This window comes from Mesoplodon bidens, assembly GCF_964165515.1.
Source record: "Mesoplodon bidens genome assembly, chromosome: 13".
Classification (NCBI taxonomy): Eukaryota; Metazoa; Chordata; class Mammalia; order Artiodactyla; family Ziphiidae; genus Mesoplodon; species Mesoplodon bidens.
The window spans coordinates 62,450,791-62,472,230 of record NC_138169.1 but is presented as its reverse complement, the minus strand read 5'-3'; the positions used below and the strand labels follow the sequence as shown (position 1 = coordinate 62,472,230).

Genomic DNA, 21,440 nt, shown 5'->3' with positions numbered 1-21,440 from the left:
ACACAGCTAGTAAGTGGCTCAGTTGGAATTCAAGCCCGCATCTATTTAAATTCAAGAGTTGTGCTTTTCCATTCAGTATTGGGAAATGGCCAGGCCATTTGCTTTGGCTCTTTCAGCTCTGATTTTTGAAAACTAGCTGATCATGACGGTCAAATCTCATTTGAATTAACATGTGTACCCCTTTCTTTCTGAGTTAGTGTGGTAGGAGTGCTTCTTTTTCAGTGATTAGAGAATTCCTGGATTGGATGAATTTTTAAAATCAACTTCATGGAAAATAATTTTATATTTCAAGTGTGAATTTTAAGTTCTAAAATTAAAACATGTTAAGCGTATTTTAAATATAAATTTCAATGGCTCTTTTGTAAAGATTTCAAATTATTTCATGAAAATATCTTATTGCTTAGTAGAATTTTTCTGTGAGGGAAAGCCCTGGAAATTTCCAGCCATCTGCAAATGTTTGAACTATGTATAGCTTGTTTGGGGTATACAAAAGCCAAAGATATTTTCTGGGAAGTGAGACGTGCCTCTTCTGTGGTCGCCTCTCCTAACAGAAGCCTCTAATAATTTGGTGATATTCCCTGAGGATATGGGGTGATTTATAATAGGGTTCCTTTTGTTGTTCTTTGGTATTGTGGGGCATGTTTGCTGGACCCAGGACTGATTTATTATCATGTGAAAAATTGCTCATTCCTAGAAATGAAAGATGGAAAAGACCCCCTGAGGGCCTCACATTATTTTAACAACTTGCTGAAGCACATGCTTTGTGCAACTTTTGTATTTTTTTGTCTACTTATAGTGACTCAAGGGGACGGGCTTCCAGCATGCTGCTTTGTTCTATTGTCTACAGCTTCTTGTAATTATGAGCCGGTAGTCATTCAATCTCTCTCACCTCCCCTCTAGTAAGAAAAGAAAACTTTTAACAGTGGTAGGAACAATGAACAAAAATAAGTAGACTAGGAAATTATGATAATTTTGGGTTTTTTTGTGAGAAAGTTTAAACTTTCCTAAACTAGTTGATTTTCTTTTATTCTTCAGCATCAGTAGTTTCTACAACATGGGGTGGCAGTTTTAAAGTTCAAGTTACAAAGTGATTTTAGTCTTGTCTCTCTGCGTTTCCCAGTCAAGTGAGCCTCTCTTTTTTTATTACCCATTGTCTTTCCACTTCCCTTCATTCTTACTGTCTTCCTTCCTCCTCTCAGGTTCTTTCTTTTCCTCTCTTTGATGCTTTCTCTCCAGGTCAGCCAAGGGCTGTGACTCAAAGACCCAGTTTAACTGTACTTGGTGACATATTGGGCACTGCACGTACTCCTGATCACATTTTGGGCTATTAAACATTGGCCTGTTATTTGAAAGATTTGAAATAAAATATTTGAATTGATTCATTATGTGGTTCAATGGAAGTAATTTACTTTTTTAAATCTTTTGTTTCTCCAGTAGTAAAAATTGAAGTAATTGTTGTTAACATTATATGCTCTTGGATATTCACTTTTATGCCTTTTTTTAAAATTAAACAATACTTTATTGCTAAAAAATGCTAAGCATCTTTTATGCCTTTTGATTCATAGTCACAGCTTATTTTTTCTGTAAAACAAGAAGTTTTATAAAGATTTTTAACACAACATTGGTGAGTTTTGTGGAAGAAACTTATTATCATGATCATAAAAGTAGGGGCTCAACATGCCATCTATCAGAGTTGTGCTGCACTGGGCTGCTGTGTAAAGCAAAACAAGCAAGACCATTGCCCTTCAGGAGCTTTTGATCTGGAATTTATGAAAATAACTCTGGCAGGGATATAAGGAATTCATTTGAGCAAGTTTGTGAATTAAGTAATTACATTATTTATAAACAAAGGATACCTGTAATCACTGCAGTGGTGGCTGAGGCCTGGGTTTGGGCAGGTGCATATAAAGGAAAATGTAGACTCTACTGCTCACCCAAGTGATTGGGGAAGACTATGTGAAGAGAAGTAAGATTTAAAATTCCTGCTTTCTAAATGTTCTGGTCTCTTCAGCATTTCCTGCCATGCCTGCAAGATAAGTCCAAATTCCCTAACCTGCATTAAAGCTACCTCTAAGACAGGTCCCTCTGCTCCCCAGTCTGATGACACTGCCCTCTTCAGCCCTGACCCCCTAGTTGGTTGAGCTCCTCTTGGCTGTCCCTCTGTCCTGTCCCCCACAACTGCCACACTGTGTTGCAACCTGGGCCTAGGATGTTCTCTGTATCTGTCCACAGGCAAAAAAGGACATTAAAAATGTACGTACAAAGCAGTTATCATATAGGTCACCATCAATTAATTAGAGAAAGGGATATTAACAACCCCCTCAAATAGGAAAGACATAATCTTAAATAAAGTATAGTTTTAAAAAAATTAAAATAAATTTAGTTTTTTTTTTTTAAGCTCAATAAATTCTTCTTATGTTTCACATCTTTACTGAGAACCAATAAAAATTTTATCAAAGACTAGCTTTTAGGAACCACTGAATTAATCAATTGCGCTTTCCTAGGCACGCAACTGGTTTGGGCACTTCTTGTATTTTATCTTATTTTTGGTGTTTCTTTTATAAGTATATATCTTTTCTTCCTTTCAAAATGGCAGTTGTTTTATTAACAGATTTGTGTCATCCTCTTTTTATGTTTGGTGCAGATGAAACGTGCAGCCGCAGTGTCTTGAGTCAAATTATATGTGCTTCTGGATTGGGAGAACAGAGAGGAGTTATGGTTATGGGGAGGGATGGCCAACAGAGGGAGGCTTGATGTGCTTCAAGAGAAGCCCCAGTGGTGGAAGACCCTGAGTTTATTTTTATTTTTATTTTTATTATTTTTTTTTTTTTTGCGGTACACGGCCCTCTCACTGTTGTGGCCTCTCCCGTTGCGGAGCACAGGCTCCGGACGCGCAGGCCCACTGGCCATGGCTCACGGGCCCAGCCACTCCGCGGCATGTGGGATCCTCCCGGACCGGGGCACGAACCCGTGTCCCCTGCATCGGCAGGCGGACTCGCAACCACTGCGCCACCAGGGAAGCCCCCTGAGTTTATTTTTGATCAGAATTGGAGCATTGAAGCATGAGTGACGTAGAACATAGCCTACAAAAGGATCTGAACCAGCAATGAAGTAATTCAAGTTTGATTCTTCATGAAAAGCCTGAGATTCTCGTATAGGTTTTTGACGTGTTTTTCCCCATCCTTCTCAGGTTCAGCTGAGAGTTTTGAGTTACAATATTAGTTGTAATAATATTCTCTTTATCGAATACCCAGGACATTTAAAATAAAATATCTGCTCTAGAAAGCTGTAGGGGCAAATATGTCTGTTGACCACTTTAATTTTTGTTAGTTTGAAGGGTTGCATAAGAATGGAGCAATAAGCCAACAGCTTCATGTTTTGCGAAAAGAAGTGAAGCAGTTGCAAGCAGAAGCTGCTAAACCACCATCACTTAATATTGTGGAAGCCGCTGTGCATGCTGAAAACTTGATAACGTAAGTTTTGAGGGCATTATAATTTAAAATACTATTTGTTATTACTGACAGTAATCATACATGCTGCTATACCCACCAGTCACCCACTAATTAGTACAGGAATCAGCAGTCTTTGGGCCAAATCTGACCTGCCATCTATTTTTATAAGTAAAGTTTTATTGTGACATAGCCATGCCCATTTATTTACTTAATGTGAATGGCTTTTATGCTACAATGGCAGAATTGAGTGTAGTGACAATTTATAGCCCATAAAGCATAAAATATTTATTATCTGGCCCTTTGTAGAATAATTTTGCTGACCCTTGAATTAGGAGGTGATACATTGCATTAGAATTCAATCATGGAGAGATTTAGTGCTTAAGTTTTATATTAAAGTCACATTTACCCAGGAAGTCATCATTGTCCATTCAGATTATGGAGCAAAGTAGGCAGTGGAATTGCTCAGGGGAACTAGGGCTCTCAGGTGTAGTTGCCAACCTGCATTTGACCATTGTGTTTTCTCTTAGAGCTCTCCTTTTTCTTCCCAAAGCCACCAGGACATTACCTGGGAAAGGGGAGGTTGACTCTGCCTTTTACTGCAGAGGTGACTGCACGTTTTAGTACCAGCAGCTAATCCCCCAGTAGATTAGGATGGTGGTGTGGACAGGGGAATGGAGACCTTTTGTGGGTTGGATTGGGGGTGGGGGTCTGGGAAGGAGGAGGAGATAAGGTGAACAAGAGATTGATGTTTCTTTTACTAGGAAAGAAACTCAAAACAGAGTAAGAATTAGAAGAGATATCTTTTATTCTAGGATCTTATTCTATACAAAAATCTTTTTCTTCAACCTAAGTCAGTATTTTGGATTTTAAAATTTAGGGAAATAGAGGTTCTTGTGTTTAAAAATATGTATTTATATTATAATACATGACATTGAGTAATAAATTATGAATTACATACAATTATGAAAACATTTAATGTTAATAAAGGCTGAATTTTTTCCCCCTAGGAGGACATACAATCACTTCTGTGTATTGAAAAGTTGTTGGGTCAAGTTAGAAGCTGTCCTGTGAAATATTTCTAAAGTGACATTCATATGGGGCTCTGAGGACTCTTAAGAATATTGCCTGAGAAATGTAGAGTATCAGGGAAACACTGTGGGTCTGGATTCTCTTACTGTAGACCAATAGCCTTACCTACATTTTCCCACAGGGCCTTAGTGAATGCCTACCAGTCACACCCCACCCCTGGAGTTCAGAAGGTTGGCATCAGCCTCTTCTTTATTGTTGTGGATTACGTCAGCGATGAGACCCAGCGTCATCCTCCCACAAGGCAGTTCTTTACTTCATGCATTGAGATCTTGGGACAGGTAAGGTTATCCTGTGTTTTTAGCCTTATTTACATATGATGAGTCTCTACAGTGTCCTCATTAGATATAGGCACGGTTGACTCCACACTAATATTATAGGTTCAGAGTCTTACCTAAGTCAGAAGCCCCTTTGAATTGTTGACTTCTCAAGATGTCGTTAGAATTGTTGGTATGGAATTCTGCTTTTCATACAAGAGATATTAAATTATTAATATATGTAAGTCTCTGGGGAGACATCAGATTCTATCTTATGCTGTTTCTGGTAACAGTGGTATTACCAAAGCTCTTTATTGTTTATAAAATTCTTTTTGATTCATTATTTTATTTCACCCTCGCAGTAACTCTGTGTGATTGATAGCATTCCCATCTTAAAGATGAGAAAACTGGTCTCTAAAAGATTAAGTGACTTGCCTAAGGAATACAGCTGGTGAGTGCTGGAGCTGAGAGTGACCCCAGGTCTTCTGACTCAACATTCCGTGCTTGCTCCACCTGTCCATTGCTGCCTCCCAGTTGCTAGTCACCATTTATTTACTTATTTGACCTACTGTTAAATATATGGATATTTAACAAAGGCAAGGGCATTGTATCCATGCAGATTTATGAAATGTGTCATAAAAGCAAGAAATGCCACTTGCTGGAAAACATATAAATATTAATCATGTACTCTCACCCAAATTCAATTAAATAAGTACCTATTTATTTGGATACGTACAGGGAGGTGATACTGAGCAGATATTAAAATAGATGTTTTAGAATAGATTTTTGCCTGATTATAAAATTGTTGAATGCTTATTGTAAGCAATACAGACAGCATAAAAAGTATAAAGAGGGGGCAGAGTCAAGATGGTGTTCTAGGAGGATGCGGAATTTGCGTCTCCTCACAACTAGGGCACCTACCAGGCACCAGAGGGGGACCATGGACACCTAAGGGGATGGGAGGAACCCCCAGTGACTGGGTAGGACGTGGGATGTGGGGGGAGTGCAGGGGGAGGAGAAGTGGAGGTGGGATGGGAGTGGTGTCCCTGAGGGGCGGCTGGGGGAGGGGAAAGGGGGGAATTGGGGAATGATTGGGAGGGCAGAGAATCAAAAGGGAGCGCGGCCAGGTTTCCCCTGCCCACTTAGGACCCCAGGAACCTGCTGAGATCCCGGGCCTGATCTTCTGCTCACCTAGGCCCCCTCCAGCCACGCGGGTCCTGAGGGAGTGGGAGGGAGGGAAGGGGGAGCAAAAGTAAAGGCCAGAGCTCCGGGACCGGCACCCCTGAGGGGTGGCTGGGGGAGGGGAAGAGTTCCTACACCCAGAGGGACCCACCCACAGTTAGGGGTACAGCGGCGACGGGGGAGACCCTGGGGGAGATGGTGGGGAAGGGGCATGAAGGAACGGAAGGGAACGGGACCAGTGCTTTCCCTGTCCACTTAGGCACTGGGAAGCCTGTTGGGCTCCCGGGCCTAATCCTCTGCCCTCGGAGCCTCCCTCCTGCTGTGCAGAGCCCAAGCCCCGTCCCTACACCCCCACCCAGGACCCCACCTCTGCACTCGGAGAAACCCTCCAATGCTCTCGGTCTAAACCCCACCCACACACCCTCACCCAGGGCCCTACCTACAAACTCCAGAACTCCACACTCCACAGGCCCTCCTTTCCAGGTGCTGACTCTCCCCTTCTGCGCAGGTCCTGAGCAGAGGCCCCGCCCCACACTCAAACGTCACCTCCCACCTGCCTAGGTCACACCCCACCCTAAACCCCACCCCTGCCTAAATTCCACCCTGCCTAAACTCTGCCCCCATAGCCAAGACTTTATTTATTTATTTCCTCTTTTAGATTGGGGTTCTGTTTTACCTTGTTGATTCATTGTTGTTGATTCTTTTATATTCTTATTTTTCCTAATAAATCTTTCATTTTTCTATTTTTCTTTTATTCTTTGTTCTTCGTTATTGTTCTCTCCTTTGGCTTGTTTCCCCCTTCCCCCCCACCACCCCCTGCCCTTTTTTTTTTTTTTTAGTTTTTTTTTTTCTTTCTTCTGTTGTGGTTTTATTTTACCTTGTTGCAGTTGTTTCAGTTATAGTTTTATTTTTCCTAATGTAATTTTTGTCTTTCTAATTCTGTTTTGTTTTTTATTCCTTGATATTGTACTGCTCCTTTTTTTCTTTTTTCTTTTTTACTGCTCCACAAAGCTTGTGGGATCTTGGTTCCCAGGCTGGAGGTCAGGCCCGAGCTCCTGTCGTGGGAGCTCCAAGTCCAAACCACTGGACTAAAAGAGAACCTGAGACCTCAGGGAATATCAATCGGGGTGAGGCCTCGCGGAGGTCCTCATCTCAGCACCAAGACCCAGCTCTATCCAACTGCCTGCAAACTCCACTACTGGACATCTCAGGCCAAACAACCAGTAAGACAGGAATACAGCACCACCCATCAAAAAAAAAAAAAAAAAAAGAAATGACAAATAAACATGTTACAGACGAAGGAGCAGAGTAAAAACCTACAACAACAAATAAATGAAGATGAAATAGGTAACCTACCTGAAAAAGAATTCAGAGTAATGATAGTAAAAGTGATCCAAAATTTTGGAAACAGAATGGAGAAAATACAAGAAACATTTAAAAAGGACCTAGAAGAACTAAAGAGCAAACAATCAATGATGAACAACACAATTACTGAAGTTAAAAATACTCTAGAAGGAATCAATAACAGAATAACTGAGGCAGAAGAACAGATAAGTGAGCTGGAAGATAAAATGGTGGAAATAACTGCCAGGGAACAGAATAAAGAAAAAAGAATGAAAAGAGTTGAGGACGGTCTCAGAGACCTCTGGGACAACATCAAACACACCAACATTCGAATTATAGGGGTCCCAGAAGAGGAAGAGAAAAAGAGAGGGTCTGAGAAAATATTTGAAGAGATTATAGTTGAAAATTTCCCTAACATGGGAAAGAAAATAGTCAATGAAGTCCAGGAAGCGCAGAGGGTACCACACAGGATAAACCCAAAGAGAAACATGCTGAGACACATATTAATCAAACTATCAAAAATTAAATACAAAGAAAAAATATTAAAAGCAGCAAGGGAAAAGCAACAAATAACATACAAGGGAAGGGAATAACAAGCAGTAACATAACAAACAAAGGAATCCCCATAAGGTTAACAGCAGATCTTTCAACAGAAACTCTGCAAGCCAGAAGAGAGTGGCAGGACATATTTAAAGTGAGGAAAGGGAAAAACCTACAACCAAGATTACTCTACCCAGCAAGGATCTCATTCAGATTCGATGGAGAAATTAAAACCTTTACAGATAAGCAAAAGCTAAGAGAATTCAGCACCACCAAACCAGCATTACAACCAATGCTAAAGGAACTTCTCTAGGCAAGAAACACAAGAGAAAGAAAAGACCTACAAAAACAAACCCAAAACAATTAAGAAAATGGTAATAGGAACATACATATCGCTAATTACCTTAAATGTAAGTGGATTAAATGCTCCAACCAAAAGACATAGACTGTATGAATGCATACAAAAGCAAGACCTGTACATATGCTGTCTACAGGAGACCCACTTCAGACCTAGGGACACATACAGACTGAAAGTGAGGGGATGGAAAAAGATATTCCATGCAAATGGAAATCAAAAGAAAGCTGAGTAGCAATTCTCATATCAGACAAAATAGACTTTAAAATAAAGACTATTACAAGAGACAAAGAAGGACATTACATAATGATCAAGGGATCAATCCAAGAAGAAGATATAACAATTGTAAATATTTATGCACCCAACATAGGAGCACCTCAATACATAAGGCAAATGCTAACAGCCATAAAAGGGGAAGTCGACAGTAACACAATCATAGTAGGGGACTTTAACACCCTACTTTCAGCAATGGACAGATAATCCAAAATCAAAACAAATAAGGAAACACAAGCTTGAAATGACACATTAAAGAAGATGGAATTAATTGATATTTATAGGACATTCCCTCCAAAAACAACAGAATACACTTTCTTCTCAAGTGCTCATGGAACGTACTCCAGGATAGACCATATCTTGGGTCACAAATGAAGCCTTGGTAAATTTAATAAAATTGGAATCGTATCAGGTATCTTTTCTGACCACAATGCTATGAGACTAGATATCAATTACAGGAAAAAAACTGTAAAAAATACAAACACAGGGAGGCTAAACAATATGCTACTAAATAACCAAGCGATCACTGAAGAAATCAAAGAGGAAATCAAAAATTACCTAGAGACAAATGACAATGAAAACATGATGACCTAAAACCAATGGGATGCAGCAAAAGCAGTTCTAAGAGGGAAGTTTATAGCAATACAGTCCTACCTCAAGACACAAGAAAAATCTCAAACAACCTAACCTTACACCTAAAGCAATCAGAGAAAGAAGAACCAAAAAACCCCAAAGTTAGCAGAAGGAAAGAAATCATAAAGATCAGATCAGAAATAAATGAAATACAAATAAAGGAAACAATAGCAAAGATCAATAAAACTAAAAGCTGGTTCTTTCAGAAGATAAACAAAATTGATAAACCATTAGCCAGACTCATCAAGAAAAAAAGGGAGAAGACTCAAATCAACAGAATTAGAAATGAAAAAGTAGAAGTGACAACTGACACTGCAGAAATACAAAGGATCATGAGAGATTACTACAAGCAAGTATCTGCCAATAAAATGGACAGCCTGGAAGAAATGGACAAATTCTTAGAAAAGCACAACCTTCTGAGACTGAACCAGGAAGAAATAGAAAACATAAACAGACCAATCACAAGCACTGAAATTACACTCTGATTAAAAATCTTCCAACTAACAAAAGCCCAGGACCAGATGGCTTCACAGACAAATTCTATCAAACATTTAGAGAAGATCTAACACCTATCCTTCTCAAACTCTTCCAAAATATAGCAGAAGGAGGAACACTCCCAAACTCATTCTATGAGGCCACCATCACCCTGATACCAAAACCAGACAAAGATGTCACAAAAAAAGAAAACTACAGGCTAATATCTCTGAACATAGGTGTAGAAATCCTCAACAAAATACTAGCAAACAGAATCCAACAGCACATTAAAAGGATCATACACCATGATCAAGTGGGGTTTATCCCAGTAATGCAAGGATTCTTCAATATATGCAAATCAATCAATGTGATACACCATATTAACAAATTGAAGGATAAAAACCATATAATCTCAATAGATGCAGAAAAAGCTTTTGACAAAATTCAACACCCATTTATGGTAAAAACTCTTCAGAAAGTAGGCATAGAGGGAACCTACCTCAACATAATAAAGACCATATAGGACAAACCCACAGCCAACATTGTTCTTTTTTTTTCTTTTTTTCTTTTTTTTTGCGGTATGCGGGCCTCTCACTGCTGCGGCCTCTCCCACTGCAGAGCACAGGCTCCGGATGCCCAGGCTCAGTGGCCATGGCTCATGGGCCCAGCCACTCTGCAGCACGTGGGATCCTCCCAGAGCGGGGCACGAACCCACGTCCCCTGCATCGGCAGGCCGTCTCTCAACCACTGTGCCACCAGGGAAGCCCCAACATCGTTGTTAATGGTGAAAAACTGAAACCATTTCCTTTAAGATCAAGAACAAGACAAGGTTGCCCACTCTCACCACTATTTCAACATAGTTTGGGAAGTGTTAGCCACAGCAATCAGAGAAGAAAAAGAAATAAAAGGAATCCAAATCAAAAAAGAAGAAGTAAAGGTGTCACTGTTTGCAGATGACATGATACTATACATAGAGAATCCTAAAGATGCTACCAGAAAACTACTAGAGCTAATCAATGAATTTGTAGAGTAGCAGGATACAAAATTAATGCACAGAAATCCCTTTGATTCCTATACACTGATGATGAAAAATCTGAAAGAAATTATGGAAACACTCCCATTTACCATTGCAACAAAAAGAATAAAATACCTAGGAATAAACCTAGCTAAGGAGATGAAAGACCTTTATGCAGAGAACTCTAAGACACTGATGAAAGAAATTAAAGATGATATAAACAGAGGGAGAGATATACTGTGTTCTTGAATTAGAAGAATCAACATTGTGAAAATGACTATACTACCCAAAGCAATCTGCAGATTCAGTGCAATCCCTATCAAACTACCAATGGCATTTTTCACCGAACTAGAACAAAAACTTTCACAATTTGTATGGAAACACAAAAGACTCCGAATAGCCAGAACAATCTTGAGAAAGAAAAATGGAGCTGGAGGAATCAGGCTCCCTGACTTCAGACTATACTACAAAGCTACACTAATCAAGACAGTATGGTACTGGCACAAAAACAGAAATATAGATCAGTGGAACAGGATAGAAAGCCCAGAGATAAACCCACACACATATGGTCACCTTATCTTTGATAAAGGAGGCAAGAGTATACAATGGAGGAAAGACAGCCTCTTCAATAAGTGGTGTTGGGAAAACAGGACAGCTACATGTAAAAGAATGAAATTTGAACACTTCCTAACACCATACACAAAAATAAACTCAAAATGGATTGAAGACCTAAATGTAAGGCCAGATACTATAAAACTCTTAGAGTAAAACATATGTAAGACACTCTATGACATAAATCTCAGCAAGATCCTTTTTGACCCCCCTCCTAGAGAAATGGAAATAAAAACAAAAATAAACAAATGGGACCTAATGAACTTTAAAAGCTTTTACACAGCAAAGGAAGCCATAAAAACGAAAACACAACCCTCAGAATGGGAGAAAATATTTGCAAATGAAGCAAATGACAAAGGATTAATCTCCAAAATATACATGCAGCTCAATATCAAAAAAACAAACAACCCAATCCAAAAATGGGCAGAAGACCTAAATAGACATTTCTCCAAAGAAGATATACAGATTGCCAACAAACACATGAAAAGATGCTCAACATCATTAATCATCAGAGAAATGCAAATCGAAACTACAATGAGGTATCACCTCACACCAGTTAGAATGGCCATCATCAAAAAATCTACAAACAGTAAATGCTGGAGAGGGTGTGGAGAAAAGGGAACCCTCTTGTACTGTTGGTGGGAATGTAAATTGATACAGCCACTATAGAGAACAGTATGGAGGTTCCTTAAAAAACTAAAAATAGAACTATCATATGATCCAGCAATCCACTACTGGGCATATATCCTGAGAAAAGCATAGTTCAAAAAGAGTCATGTGCCACAATGTTCATCGCAGCACTATTTACAGTAGCCAGCACATGGAAGCAACCTAAGTGTCCATTGACAGATGAATGGATAAAGAAGCTGTGGCACATATATACAGTGGAATATTACTCAGCCATATAAAGAAATGAAATTGAGTCATTTGTACTGAGGTGGATGGGCCTAGAGTCTGTCATACAGAGTGAAGTAAGTCAGAAAGAGAAAAACGAATACCATATGCTAACACATATAGAATCTAAAAAAAAATGGTTCTGATGAATCTAAGGGCAGGACAGGAATAAAGACACAGGCATAGAGAATGGACTTGAGGACATGGGGAGGGGGAAGGGTGAGCTGTGACAAAGTGAGAGAGTGGCATGGACATATATACACTACCAAATGTAAAATAGATAGCTAGTGGGAAGCAGCTGCATAGCACATGGAGATCAGCTCTGTGCTTTGTGACCACCTAGAGGGGTGGGGTAGGGAAGGTGGGAGGGAGACACAAGAGGGAGGGGACATGAGGGTTTACATATGTATATAGCTGATTCAGTTTGTTATACAGCAGAGACTATCACAACACTGTAAAGCAATTGCACTCCAATAAAGATGATAAAAAAAAAAGTATAAAGAAGAAAAATTTCTCACAATCCTCATCTCCTGGAGATATTGGTTACATAGCTAACATTTCATTAGTTTGTCTTGTGTATCTATGTCTATTAGTTTATGTGTGTATATGTAAAAATACACAGTTAATAACTAGCACATGCTGTTTTATAACCTGCTTTTTTCATTCAAACGCATGTTTTAGACATTATTCTTGATAATAAATACAGACCTATATCATGGTATTTAATATATAGTGTTCCATGGTATAGATATATTGTAATGTATTGAGCCAGTGCCCTCTGGATGAATATTTAGGTAGGTTGTTTGTTTTGCTACAGTAAGCCTGAGCTAAATATTCTTACATATCTTTGTGAAATTATTGTGCTATTTTTCCTAGGATAATTTCCTAGAAGTATGATTGCTATGTCAAAAGGATTAGCATTTGATGTATATTGTTATACTCTCCTCCTGGGAAGTTTGTACCTATTTACATTATAATAGCAGGGTTTGAGTTTATTATTCTCCATATTAGAACTAACATTAGGAATGATCATTCTTTATAAGTCTTGCTAATCTAATAGGGGAAGTGGTACTTTGTGATTATTTTAAGTTGTATTTCTTTAAGTACTTGTTCAGTTGCCTGACTTTTCAAATGATTATTGGCTGTTTAATAATTTTTTTGTGTGATTTTTCTAGTATTGTCCTTTGCACGTTTTCTGCTGGAGAGTTTCTTGTTTTTTGATTGTTTTGAAAGAGCTCCTCGGAGTGCTAACCTGGTATCTGGAATGTGCTATAATTTTTCTACTTTGTCATTTTTCTTTAATTTTTTGATGCTTTTTGCCTTATTGAAGTAAAAAATTTTTTTTTAATTAATTAATTAATTTATTTATTTATTTTAATTTTTTTAATTAGTTTCTGCTTTATAACAAAGTGAATCAGTCATACATATACATCTGTTCCTACATCCCTTCACTCATGCATCTCCCTCCCTCCCACCCTCCCCATCCCACCCCTCCAGGCGGTCACAAAGCACCGAGCTGATCTCCCTGTGCTCTGCGGCTGCTTCCCACTACCTATCTACCTTACGTTTGGTAGTGTATATATGTCCATGCCTCTCTTTCGCTTTGTCACAGCTTCCCCTTCCCCCTCCCCATATCCTCAAGTCCATTCTCAAGTAGGTCTGTGTCTTTATTCCCGTTTTGCCCCTAGGTTCTTCATGACATTTTTTTTTTTAAATTCCATATATATGTGTTAGCATACGGTATTTGTCTTTCTCTTTCTGACTAACTTCACTCTGTATGACAGACTCTAGGTCTATCCACCTCATTACAAATAGCTCAGTTTCGTTTCTTTTTATGGCTGAGTAATATTCCATTGTATATATGTGCCACATCTTCTTTATCCATTCATCCGATGATGGACACTTAGGTTGTTTCCAGCTCCGGGCTATTGTGAATAGAGCTGCAATGAACATTTTGGTACATGTCTCTTTTGGAATTATGGTTTTCTCAGGGTATATGCCCAGTAGTGGGATTGCTGGGTCATATGGTAGTTCTATTTGTAGTTTTTTAAGGAACCTCCATACCGTTCTCCATAGTGGCTGTACCAATTCACATTCCCACCAGCAGTGCAAGAGTGTTCCCTTTTCTCCACACCCTCTCCAGCATTTATTGTTTCTAGATTTCTTGATGATGGCCATTGTGACTGGTGTGAGATGATATCTCATTGTAGTTTTGATTTGCATTTCTCTAATGATTAATGATGTTGAGCATTCTTTCATGTGTTTGTTGGCAGTCTGTATATCTTCTTTGGAGAAATGCCTATTTAAGTCTTCTGCCCATTTTTGGATTGGGTTGTCTGTTTTTTTGCTATTGTGCTGCATGAGCTGTTTATAAATTTTGGAGATTAATCCTTTGTCAGTTGCTTCATTTGCAAATATTTTCTCCCATTCTGAGGGTTGTCTTTTGGTCTTCTTTATGGTTTCCTTTGCTGTGCAAAAGCTTTGAAGTTTCATTAGGTCCCATTTGTTTATCTTTGTTTTTATTTCCATTTCTCTAGGAGGTGGGTCCAAAAGGACCTTGCTGTGATTTATGTCATAGAGTCTTCTACCTATGTTTTCCTCTAAGAGTTTGATAGTTTCTGGCCTTACATTTAAGTCTTTAATCCATTTTGAGCTTATTTTTGTGTATGGTGTTAGGGAATGATCTAATCTCAAACTTTTACATGTCCCTGTCCAGTTTTCCCAGCACCACTTATTGAAGAGGCTGTCCTTTCTCCACTGTACATTCCTGGCTCCTTTATCAAAGATAAGTTGGCCATATGTGCGTGGGTTTATCTCTGGGCTTTCTATCCTGATCCACTGATCTATCTTTCTGTTTTTATGCCAGTACCAGACTGTCTTAATTACTGTAGCTTTGTAGTATAGTCTGAAGTCAGGGAGCCTGATTCCTCCAGCTCCGTTTTTCGTTCTCAAGATTGCTTTGGCTATTCGGGGCCTTTTGTTTTTCCAAACAAATTTTGAAATTTTTTGTTCTAGTTCTGTGAAAAATGCCATTGGTAGTTTGATAGGGATTGCATTGAATCTGTAGATTGCTTTGGGTAGTAGAGTCATTTTCACAATATTGATTCTTCCAATCCAGGAGCATGGTATATCTCTCCATCTATTTGTATCATCTTTAATTTCTTTCATCAGTGTCTTATAATTTTCTGCATACAGGTCTTTTGTCTCCTTAGGTAGGTTTATTCCTAGATATTTTATTCTTTTTGTTGCAATGGTAAATGGGAGTGTTTTCTTGATTTCATTTTCAGATTTTTCATCATTAGTGTACAGGAATGCCAGAGATTTCTGTACATTAATTTTATATCCTGCTACTTTACCAAATTCATTGATTAGCTCTAGTAGTTTTTCGGTAGCATCTTTAGGATTCTCTATGTATAGTATCATGTCATCTGCAAACAGTGACAGCTTTATGAAGTAAAAATTTTTATATATTCAAGTCTATCATTCTTGTCCTTTATTATTTCTGCCTCTGGTCAAGCTTATCAAAGCTTTCCTGACTTTGAGGTTATTTAAATATTCACTTATATTCTAGTACTTTTAAACATTAGAACCAAGTTACAAGAAGGTGAGGTTATCTTGAGTGTTTATTAGTTGTGAAAATTAGCTTTTTAAAAGTATTAAAAGCACATCTCAATAAAATGTGTAACCTAGAAGTTTTTTTTCTTGACGTAATGCAGAATCACTTTGAATACTTAGCAGTCATGGTGGGTACATTGCAAATTTCCAGATTCAGATTATCCTAATATTTTAATCTTTTAAACATTTTCTTTGGTGTGTCCAAATGAAATGAATGGACTATCCAGAATTTTTAATATCACTTACATTGGAAGTGACAGGTTTATCGATGTTGATTTTACACTTCTTTTGATTGTTTCATATTCTCATTTAGAAAAAGTTCTATTTGCCTTATGTACTATTCCTTAAAACTTGGGTGCTTAAGTAAAAGTTGGGGAGGGGAGAATTTAGTGACATTTTCCCTTTTTAATTCTTTCAAGGTGTTTATAAGTGGCACTAAATCAGAATGCAGAAAAGTCCTTCAGACCATTCTGAAGAACAGAAGGCTCTGCTCTCTCTTGTCTCCTTTCTTCACTCCCAACGCTACGCCTGCAGAGTTCATACAGCTGTATGAGAAAGTGGTGAAGTTTCTGAGTGAGGACAACAGTGATATGATTTTCATGCTGCTGACCAAGGTGAGCTGTCATTCAGTCCTGATGTTGTCATTGAAATGTAGATACTGCTGTTGTTTCCCAGCTCCACAGAAATGCACGGCCCTCGGAGCTCTGTCTCCAGGTGGACTGGAGACTGACAGGCCGTTTTCACATTTGATATCATCTTCAAATAGCATCCCAGAGCTGCTGCTTCTGGGGGCGCTGATTCTGTTATATAGGACAGTCTTACTCATGTAGTATAAAAAGGACCAGCTCCCAAACTCCCTTTAAAAACTTCATACAGTTTTGAAATATTCATAGTAATAATTTAGTACAGCCTTCTTTTGAATGTATGCCCTAATTGTGTTTGATAATTGAGTTGTAATATGTCAGAGTCTCTCATATTTAGAATAAGCCCAATCAAAGCAAATTGCCTTTGTTTTATTCCTAATAGAATATTAACTCAGACCAAGGCAATGAATTTACTTAACCAGTTGAGAATTTCAGAGCCTTAGCTATTTTGCCTTCAGTTGTACTTCTCTGACATCTATGAGTCATAAAACCCGGACATTTTTTAGGACCTGGAGACTGATCTCAGTTTGTAATGGGGGAGACCATGTTTTATAGTTTGGGATTCTGGAAGGTGATATCAAATACTCTGAATTTTCACTAACTGATGCACTCTTTGAAACATGGCCATTAGATGGAGATAGTTCCATAAAGTGGCCGCTTGTTTGTGGCACTATGACCAGTGAAGAAGAACTACAAAGTTCTGGTCCTTGTGTTGTAGGGAAAACTTACCAACAAGATTTTTAAATTGCAAAAAAGCATGCAGGGCTGAGAAAACTGCCTCTGCAATCCCAGAGACTGAAGTATAGATAAAGGCATAATGGTACTTGTCAGTTACTGAACTGCCTAGATTCTTTTAAGTATATAAATTTTAGTTTCAATCTTTATAAAAAGCTAAATGCTAGGTAAGCTTTAACTTTCAAACTAAATTTGCACATAATTTGCTCTATTTCAATTAATTTTCTAGTATAAATAAAACTTCTTATTTCCTTTTCTTTTTAGTTCGATCTTAAGCAATGGTTAAACGCCACTAAACCTCCTCTGTCTGATCGTACCAGGCTTCTGGAGTCCATTCATTTGGCACTTACTGCCTGGGGCCTTGAACCAGATGAAGATATTTTGATGCCATTTAATCTTTTCTGTAAGCACTGGACTTACCTTCTTCTCTACCAGTTCCCTGACCAGTACAGTGACATTCTGAGGCTGCTGATGCAAAGTAAGTGCCTTAATTGTGACTGATTAGATCACAGTGAATGTTTAATATGACATTTACCATTCTACAGATGTCATCCAAAAATGTAAAAATAATGCAAGTATGCAGGAGTTTAGAATCACTAATCTTCACCCAGAGTGCTCAATGAACAATGCCCAAAAGGTTGTCTGTAAAAATGGTCAGTTATTGTCCTAAATGTCAGAATGGACCCTAATTGGGCAGGACAGCTCTTAGACATTGGGGTTGGAGTCATGCACCCACCTGTTTACCTTGACTTTGCAGCTGTCCTGAACTGGGGTGGGCCTGCTTACTCTGGTGACTATAGATTTGGGAAGAGGAGGAAGTTGCTCCTTTACAGGATGCTTAATATGCCAGTTGGTTTCTCTATAATTCCAAAATGGTGGATAAATTTAGTCTTTTTCCCCCCTAATTTTTTGACTCTTGTTTTTTGCAAATGAATTTTATCCCTGTATAATGATATGCTATATTTATATTATCCAAGAGAAAGAGAGCAGCATTAAATTTTCCAAATTCCCACTGTTTCTGTCTCTCTCCTGCAGTTTTCCATCAGAGTGTTGGAGATCAGAGGAGAAATAAAGAGTGTAGGCTTTTTTATTTTTGGAATTTCACTAGGCAGGAATTTTATTGAAATTTGAAAAATGAGATAGTATTTACTTTTTTCATGTAAACTTCATACTGTTTATAGATGTAATGGAAAACTAAATTTTGCTTTATGTTAAATCTTTGTGTTACATCATAGAAATAGTATAATGAATAAGTTAATGATCTTATGTATTGGACTACCTGAAGAATACTGAAATGTATGGTCTCATTTTCAAAGCACTACAAAACGTTCATTGTTTCCTATAGAGGCAAGTTGCAGGATGCGTGGAGAATGGTGGTAGGGAAATGTACTTGTATAATTATTTTTTCTTTTTTTTTTTGCGGTACGCGGGCCTCTCACTGTTGTGGCCTCTCCCGTTGCGGAGCACAGGCTCCGGACGTGCAGGCTCAGCGGCCATGGCTCGTGGGCCCAGCCGCCCCGCGGCATGTGGTATCTTCCCGGACCGGGGCATGAACCCGTGTCCCCTGCATTGGCAGGCGGACTCTCAACCACTGCGCCACCAGAGAAGCCCTACTTGTATAATTTTTAATGCATATTTGCATAGCTAAGTTTTGCCCTAAATTTTCAAAACTGGTTAAGCATATATTGTGGTGTTTTTCCCTGAAACCTTTTAAAGAGAGTATAAATTGTTTATATAGGCAACCATTGACTTGGATTTAGCAGGAAATTTTTATTTCCCAGGAAAAGTAATTCAGTTACAGGCTTAAGAAAACACTACCACCTCTGTCAGATTCCATAACCTCCAGCCTCCTGGTTTCCATCCCTCCCTGGCCACCATATCGGTGTTCCCAGGGCTTCATCCTTTGCTCGTCTGATTTGCCCTGGGTGAGCCCATTGCAGTTTTCCCTGGCTTCACTGACATCTTCTAGGCTTGCATAACTCCACACCTGTAGCTGTGTTCCAGGCCTCTGCCCTAAGATCCAGACCGCAGTAGCTATTGGGACACAGACCCTCCACTGTCCCCGAGGTACCTCCCACCCACTAATGCAGCTGACCTCATCATCCTTCCCCTCAGACCAGCCCCTATGATGTTGGCCTAGTTGATCCTTGTGCCACCTCCGGGGGGAAAGGACCTGAGGGCGTATAATTCCTGTCCTCTGGGAAGTCAGTTTTGCAGGTAGAGTGCTGGTTGGTAGTCTCTCCTTTTGCATACTGTTTCTGTGTTGCTTTAGGTTTTGCCTGGTGTAGGAGTGGACTTTTAGGGGCGAGTAAGAGACTCCTTCTGAACAGAGCCTAGACTCTGCAGTTGCATTCTGCACCGTGGGTCCTTTGTTGTCTCTCTCACATTGTCCAGCCAGGAAAATGGCACCTTTACTATTCCCCAGTCAGGGGCTGGTAGGTGGGAGTCCCCCCGCCCCAGATTGCAGCTCAGATGGCTCGGCTGTGCTCACTACCAGTAGGGTTACCAAGAGTACAGAAAGTCAAGTGTCCATGTGGACAGATCTTTTAATAGTTTCTCTTAACTTTGATCTCTTCACAACAGATTTTTTTTAATGTTTTTATTGGCATATAATTGCTTTACAATGGTGTGTTAGTTTCTGCTTTATAACGAAGTGAATCAGTTATACATATACATATATCTCTTCCCTCTTGCATTCTCCCTCCCTCCCACCCTCCCTATCCCACCCTTCTAGCTGGTCACAAAGCACCGAGCTGATCTCCCTGTGCTATGCGACTGTTTCCCACTAGCTATCTATTTTACATTTGGTAGTGTACATATGTCCATATATACACTACCACTCTCTCACTTTGTACCAGCTTACCCTTCCCCCTCCCCGTGTCCTCAGGTCCATTTTCTAGTAGGTCTGCGTCTTTATTCCCATCTTGCCCCTAGGTTCTTCATGACCATTTTTTTTTTTTAGATTCCATATATATGTGTTAGCATATGGTATTTGTTTTTCTCTTTCTGACTTACTTCACTCTGTATGACAGACTCTAGGTTCATTCACATCACTACAAATAACTCAATTTCGTTTCTTTTTATGGCTGAGTAATATTCCATTGTATATATGTGCCACATCTTCTTTATGCATTCATCTGTCGATGGACAGTTAGGTTACTTCCATGTCCTGGCTATTGAAAATAGACCTGCAATGAACATTGCATCACAGATCTTTATGATTTGTTTTGGATTTTTATTTAATACTCATTCATTTGTAAAGTACATGTGTTCTTTGATTCAAGTTGAAAGTTAGTTTGTGAAGGATGCTGACTTGCTGTCCTCTGTCCCTGCCTGGTAAGGCTCTGCTGAGCAGCTGCTGAGCCCCGAGTGTTGGAAAGCCACCCTAAGAGCCCTGGGCTGCTGCGCCCCAGGCTGCCAGCAGGGGGCAGTTTCTGCTGAGACCTTGGTGCTTCAAAGCTCTCCGGATGTTCTCTTGTCAGACAAGCAGGTGTGTAGCTCTTGGTCTCTGAAGTTTTTGTGCGTTTCTTTTCCATTTCCTTTTAGTTTTTTTTTTTAAATTAATTTATTAAAAAAATTTTTTTTTCTTGGCTGCGTTGGGTCTTTGTTGCACGCTCGGGCTTTCTCTAGTTGCAGCGAGCGGGGGCTACTCTTCCTTGCTGTACGCAGGCTTCTCATTGCGTTGGCTTCTCTTGTTGTGGAGCACGGGCTCTAGGTGCGCAGGCTTCAGTAGTTGCGGCACGCAGGTTCAGTAGTTGCAGCCTGAGGGCTCTGTGGCACACAGGCTTCAGTAGTTGTGGAGCACGGGCTTAGTTGCTCTGTGGCACGTGGGATCTTCCTGGACCAGGGCTCGAACCTGTGTCCTCTGCATTGGCGGGAGGATTCTTAACCACTGTGCCACCAGGGAAGCCCTGTATGTTTTTTAAACAACTGCGAACACATTTAAAATTTATATCTAACAAAGCATCTTTTGATCTCTAAGAGCCCTGTGTTTTCCTTTGTCAGTCATCTCCCATTCCCTCTACCCCCACCCGCCTCCTGTGCCTGGAGCAGCTTTCTCTCATGCCTCAGAGTCTGATTCTTGCCTCTCTGTTCAGGAACAGCCCAGCCCCAGCCCCTCTGTGTACCTTGCCTCCCCGCCTTAACCCTCCTGCTTCACTGGCTCCTTCGAACAGGTTTTCACACAGTGTCCCACAGAGCTCTCAGCTTCATCAATTTTATATGATGTGGGTCCACATGAATTTAGTTGAAAAAATGGTTCTTTTGCTTTAGAAAAGGAGTTTGAAATCTGCTGATTTACTTTTCATATGCTATATACCTTTGCAACTC

General features: G+C 39.6%; 1 protein-coding gene across 2 annotated transcripts in view; it reads left to right on the top strand.

Moving 5' to 3' along the window:
- The window catches only part of EPG5 (ectopic P-granules 5 autophagy tethering factor), a 129,080-nt gene that overhangs the window by 76,786 nt on the left and 30,854 nt on the right, over nt 1–21,440 (top strand). For both annotated transcript variants that reach the window (XM_081253339.1, XM_081253338.1), the window contains exons 28-32: nt 3,331–3,473; nt 4,663–4,819; nt 16,152–16,346; nt 17,376–17,589; nt 20,453–20,601. In XM_081253339.1, coding sequence (XP_081109465.1) covers nt 3,331–3,473; nt 4,663–4,819; nt 16,152–16,346; nt 17,376–17,589; nt 20,453–20,601 — 858 coding nt within the window. The remainder of the gene's footprint in view (nt 1–3,330; nt 3,474–4,662; nt 4,820–16,151; nt 16,347–17,375; nt 17,590–20,452; nt 20,602–21,440) is intronic.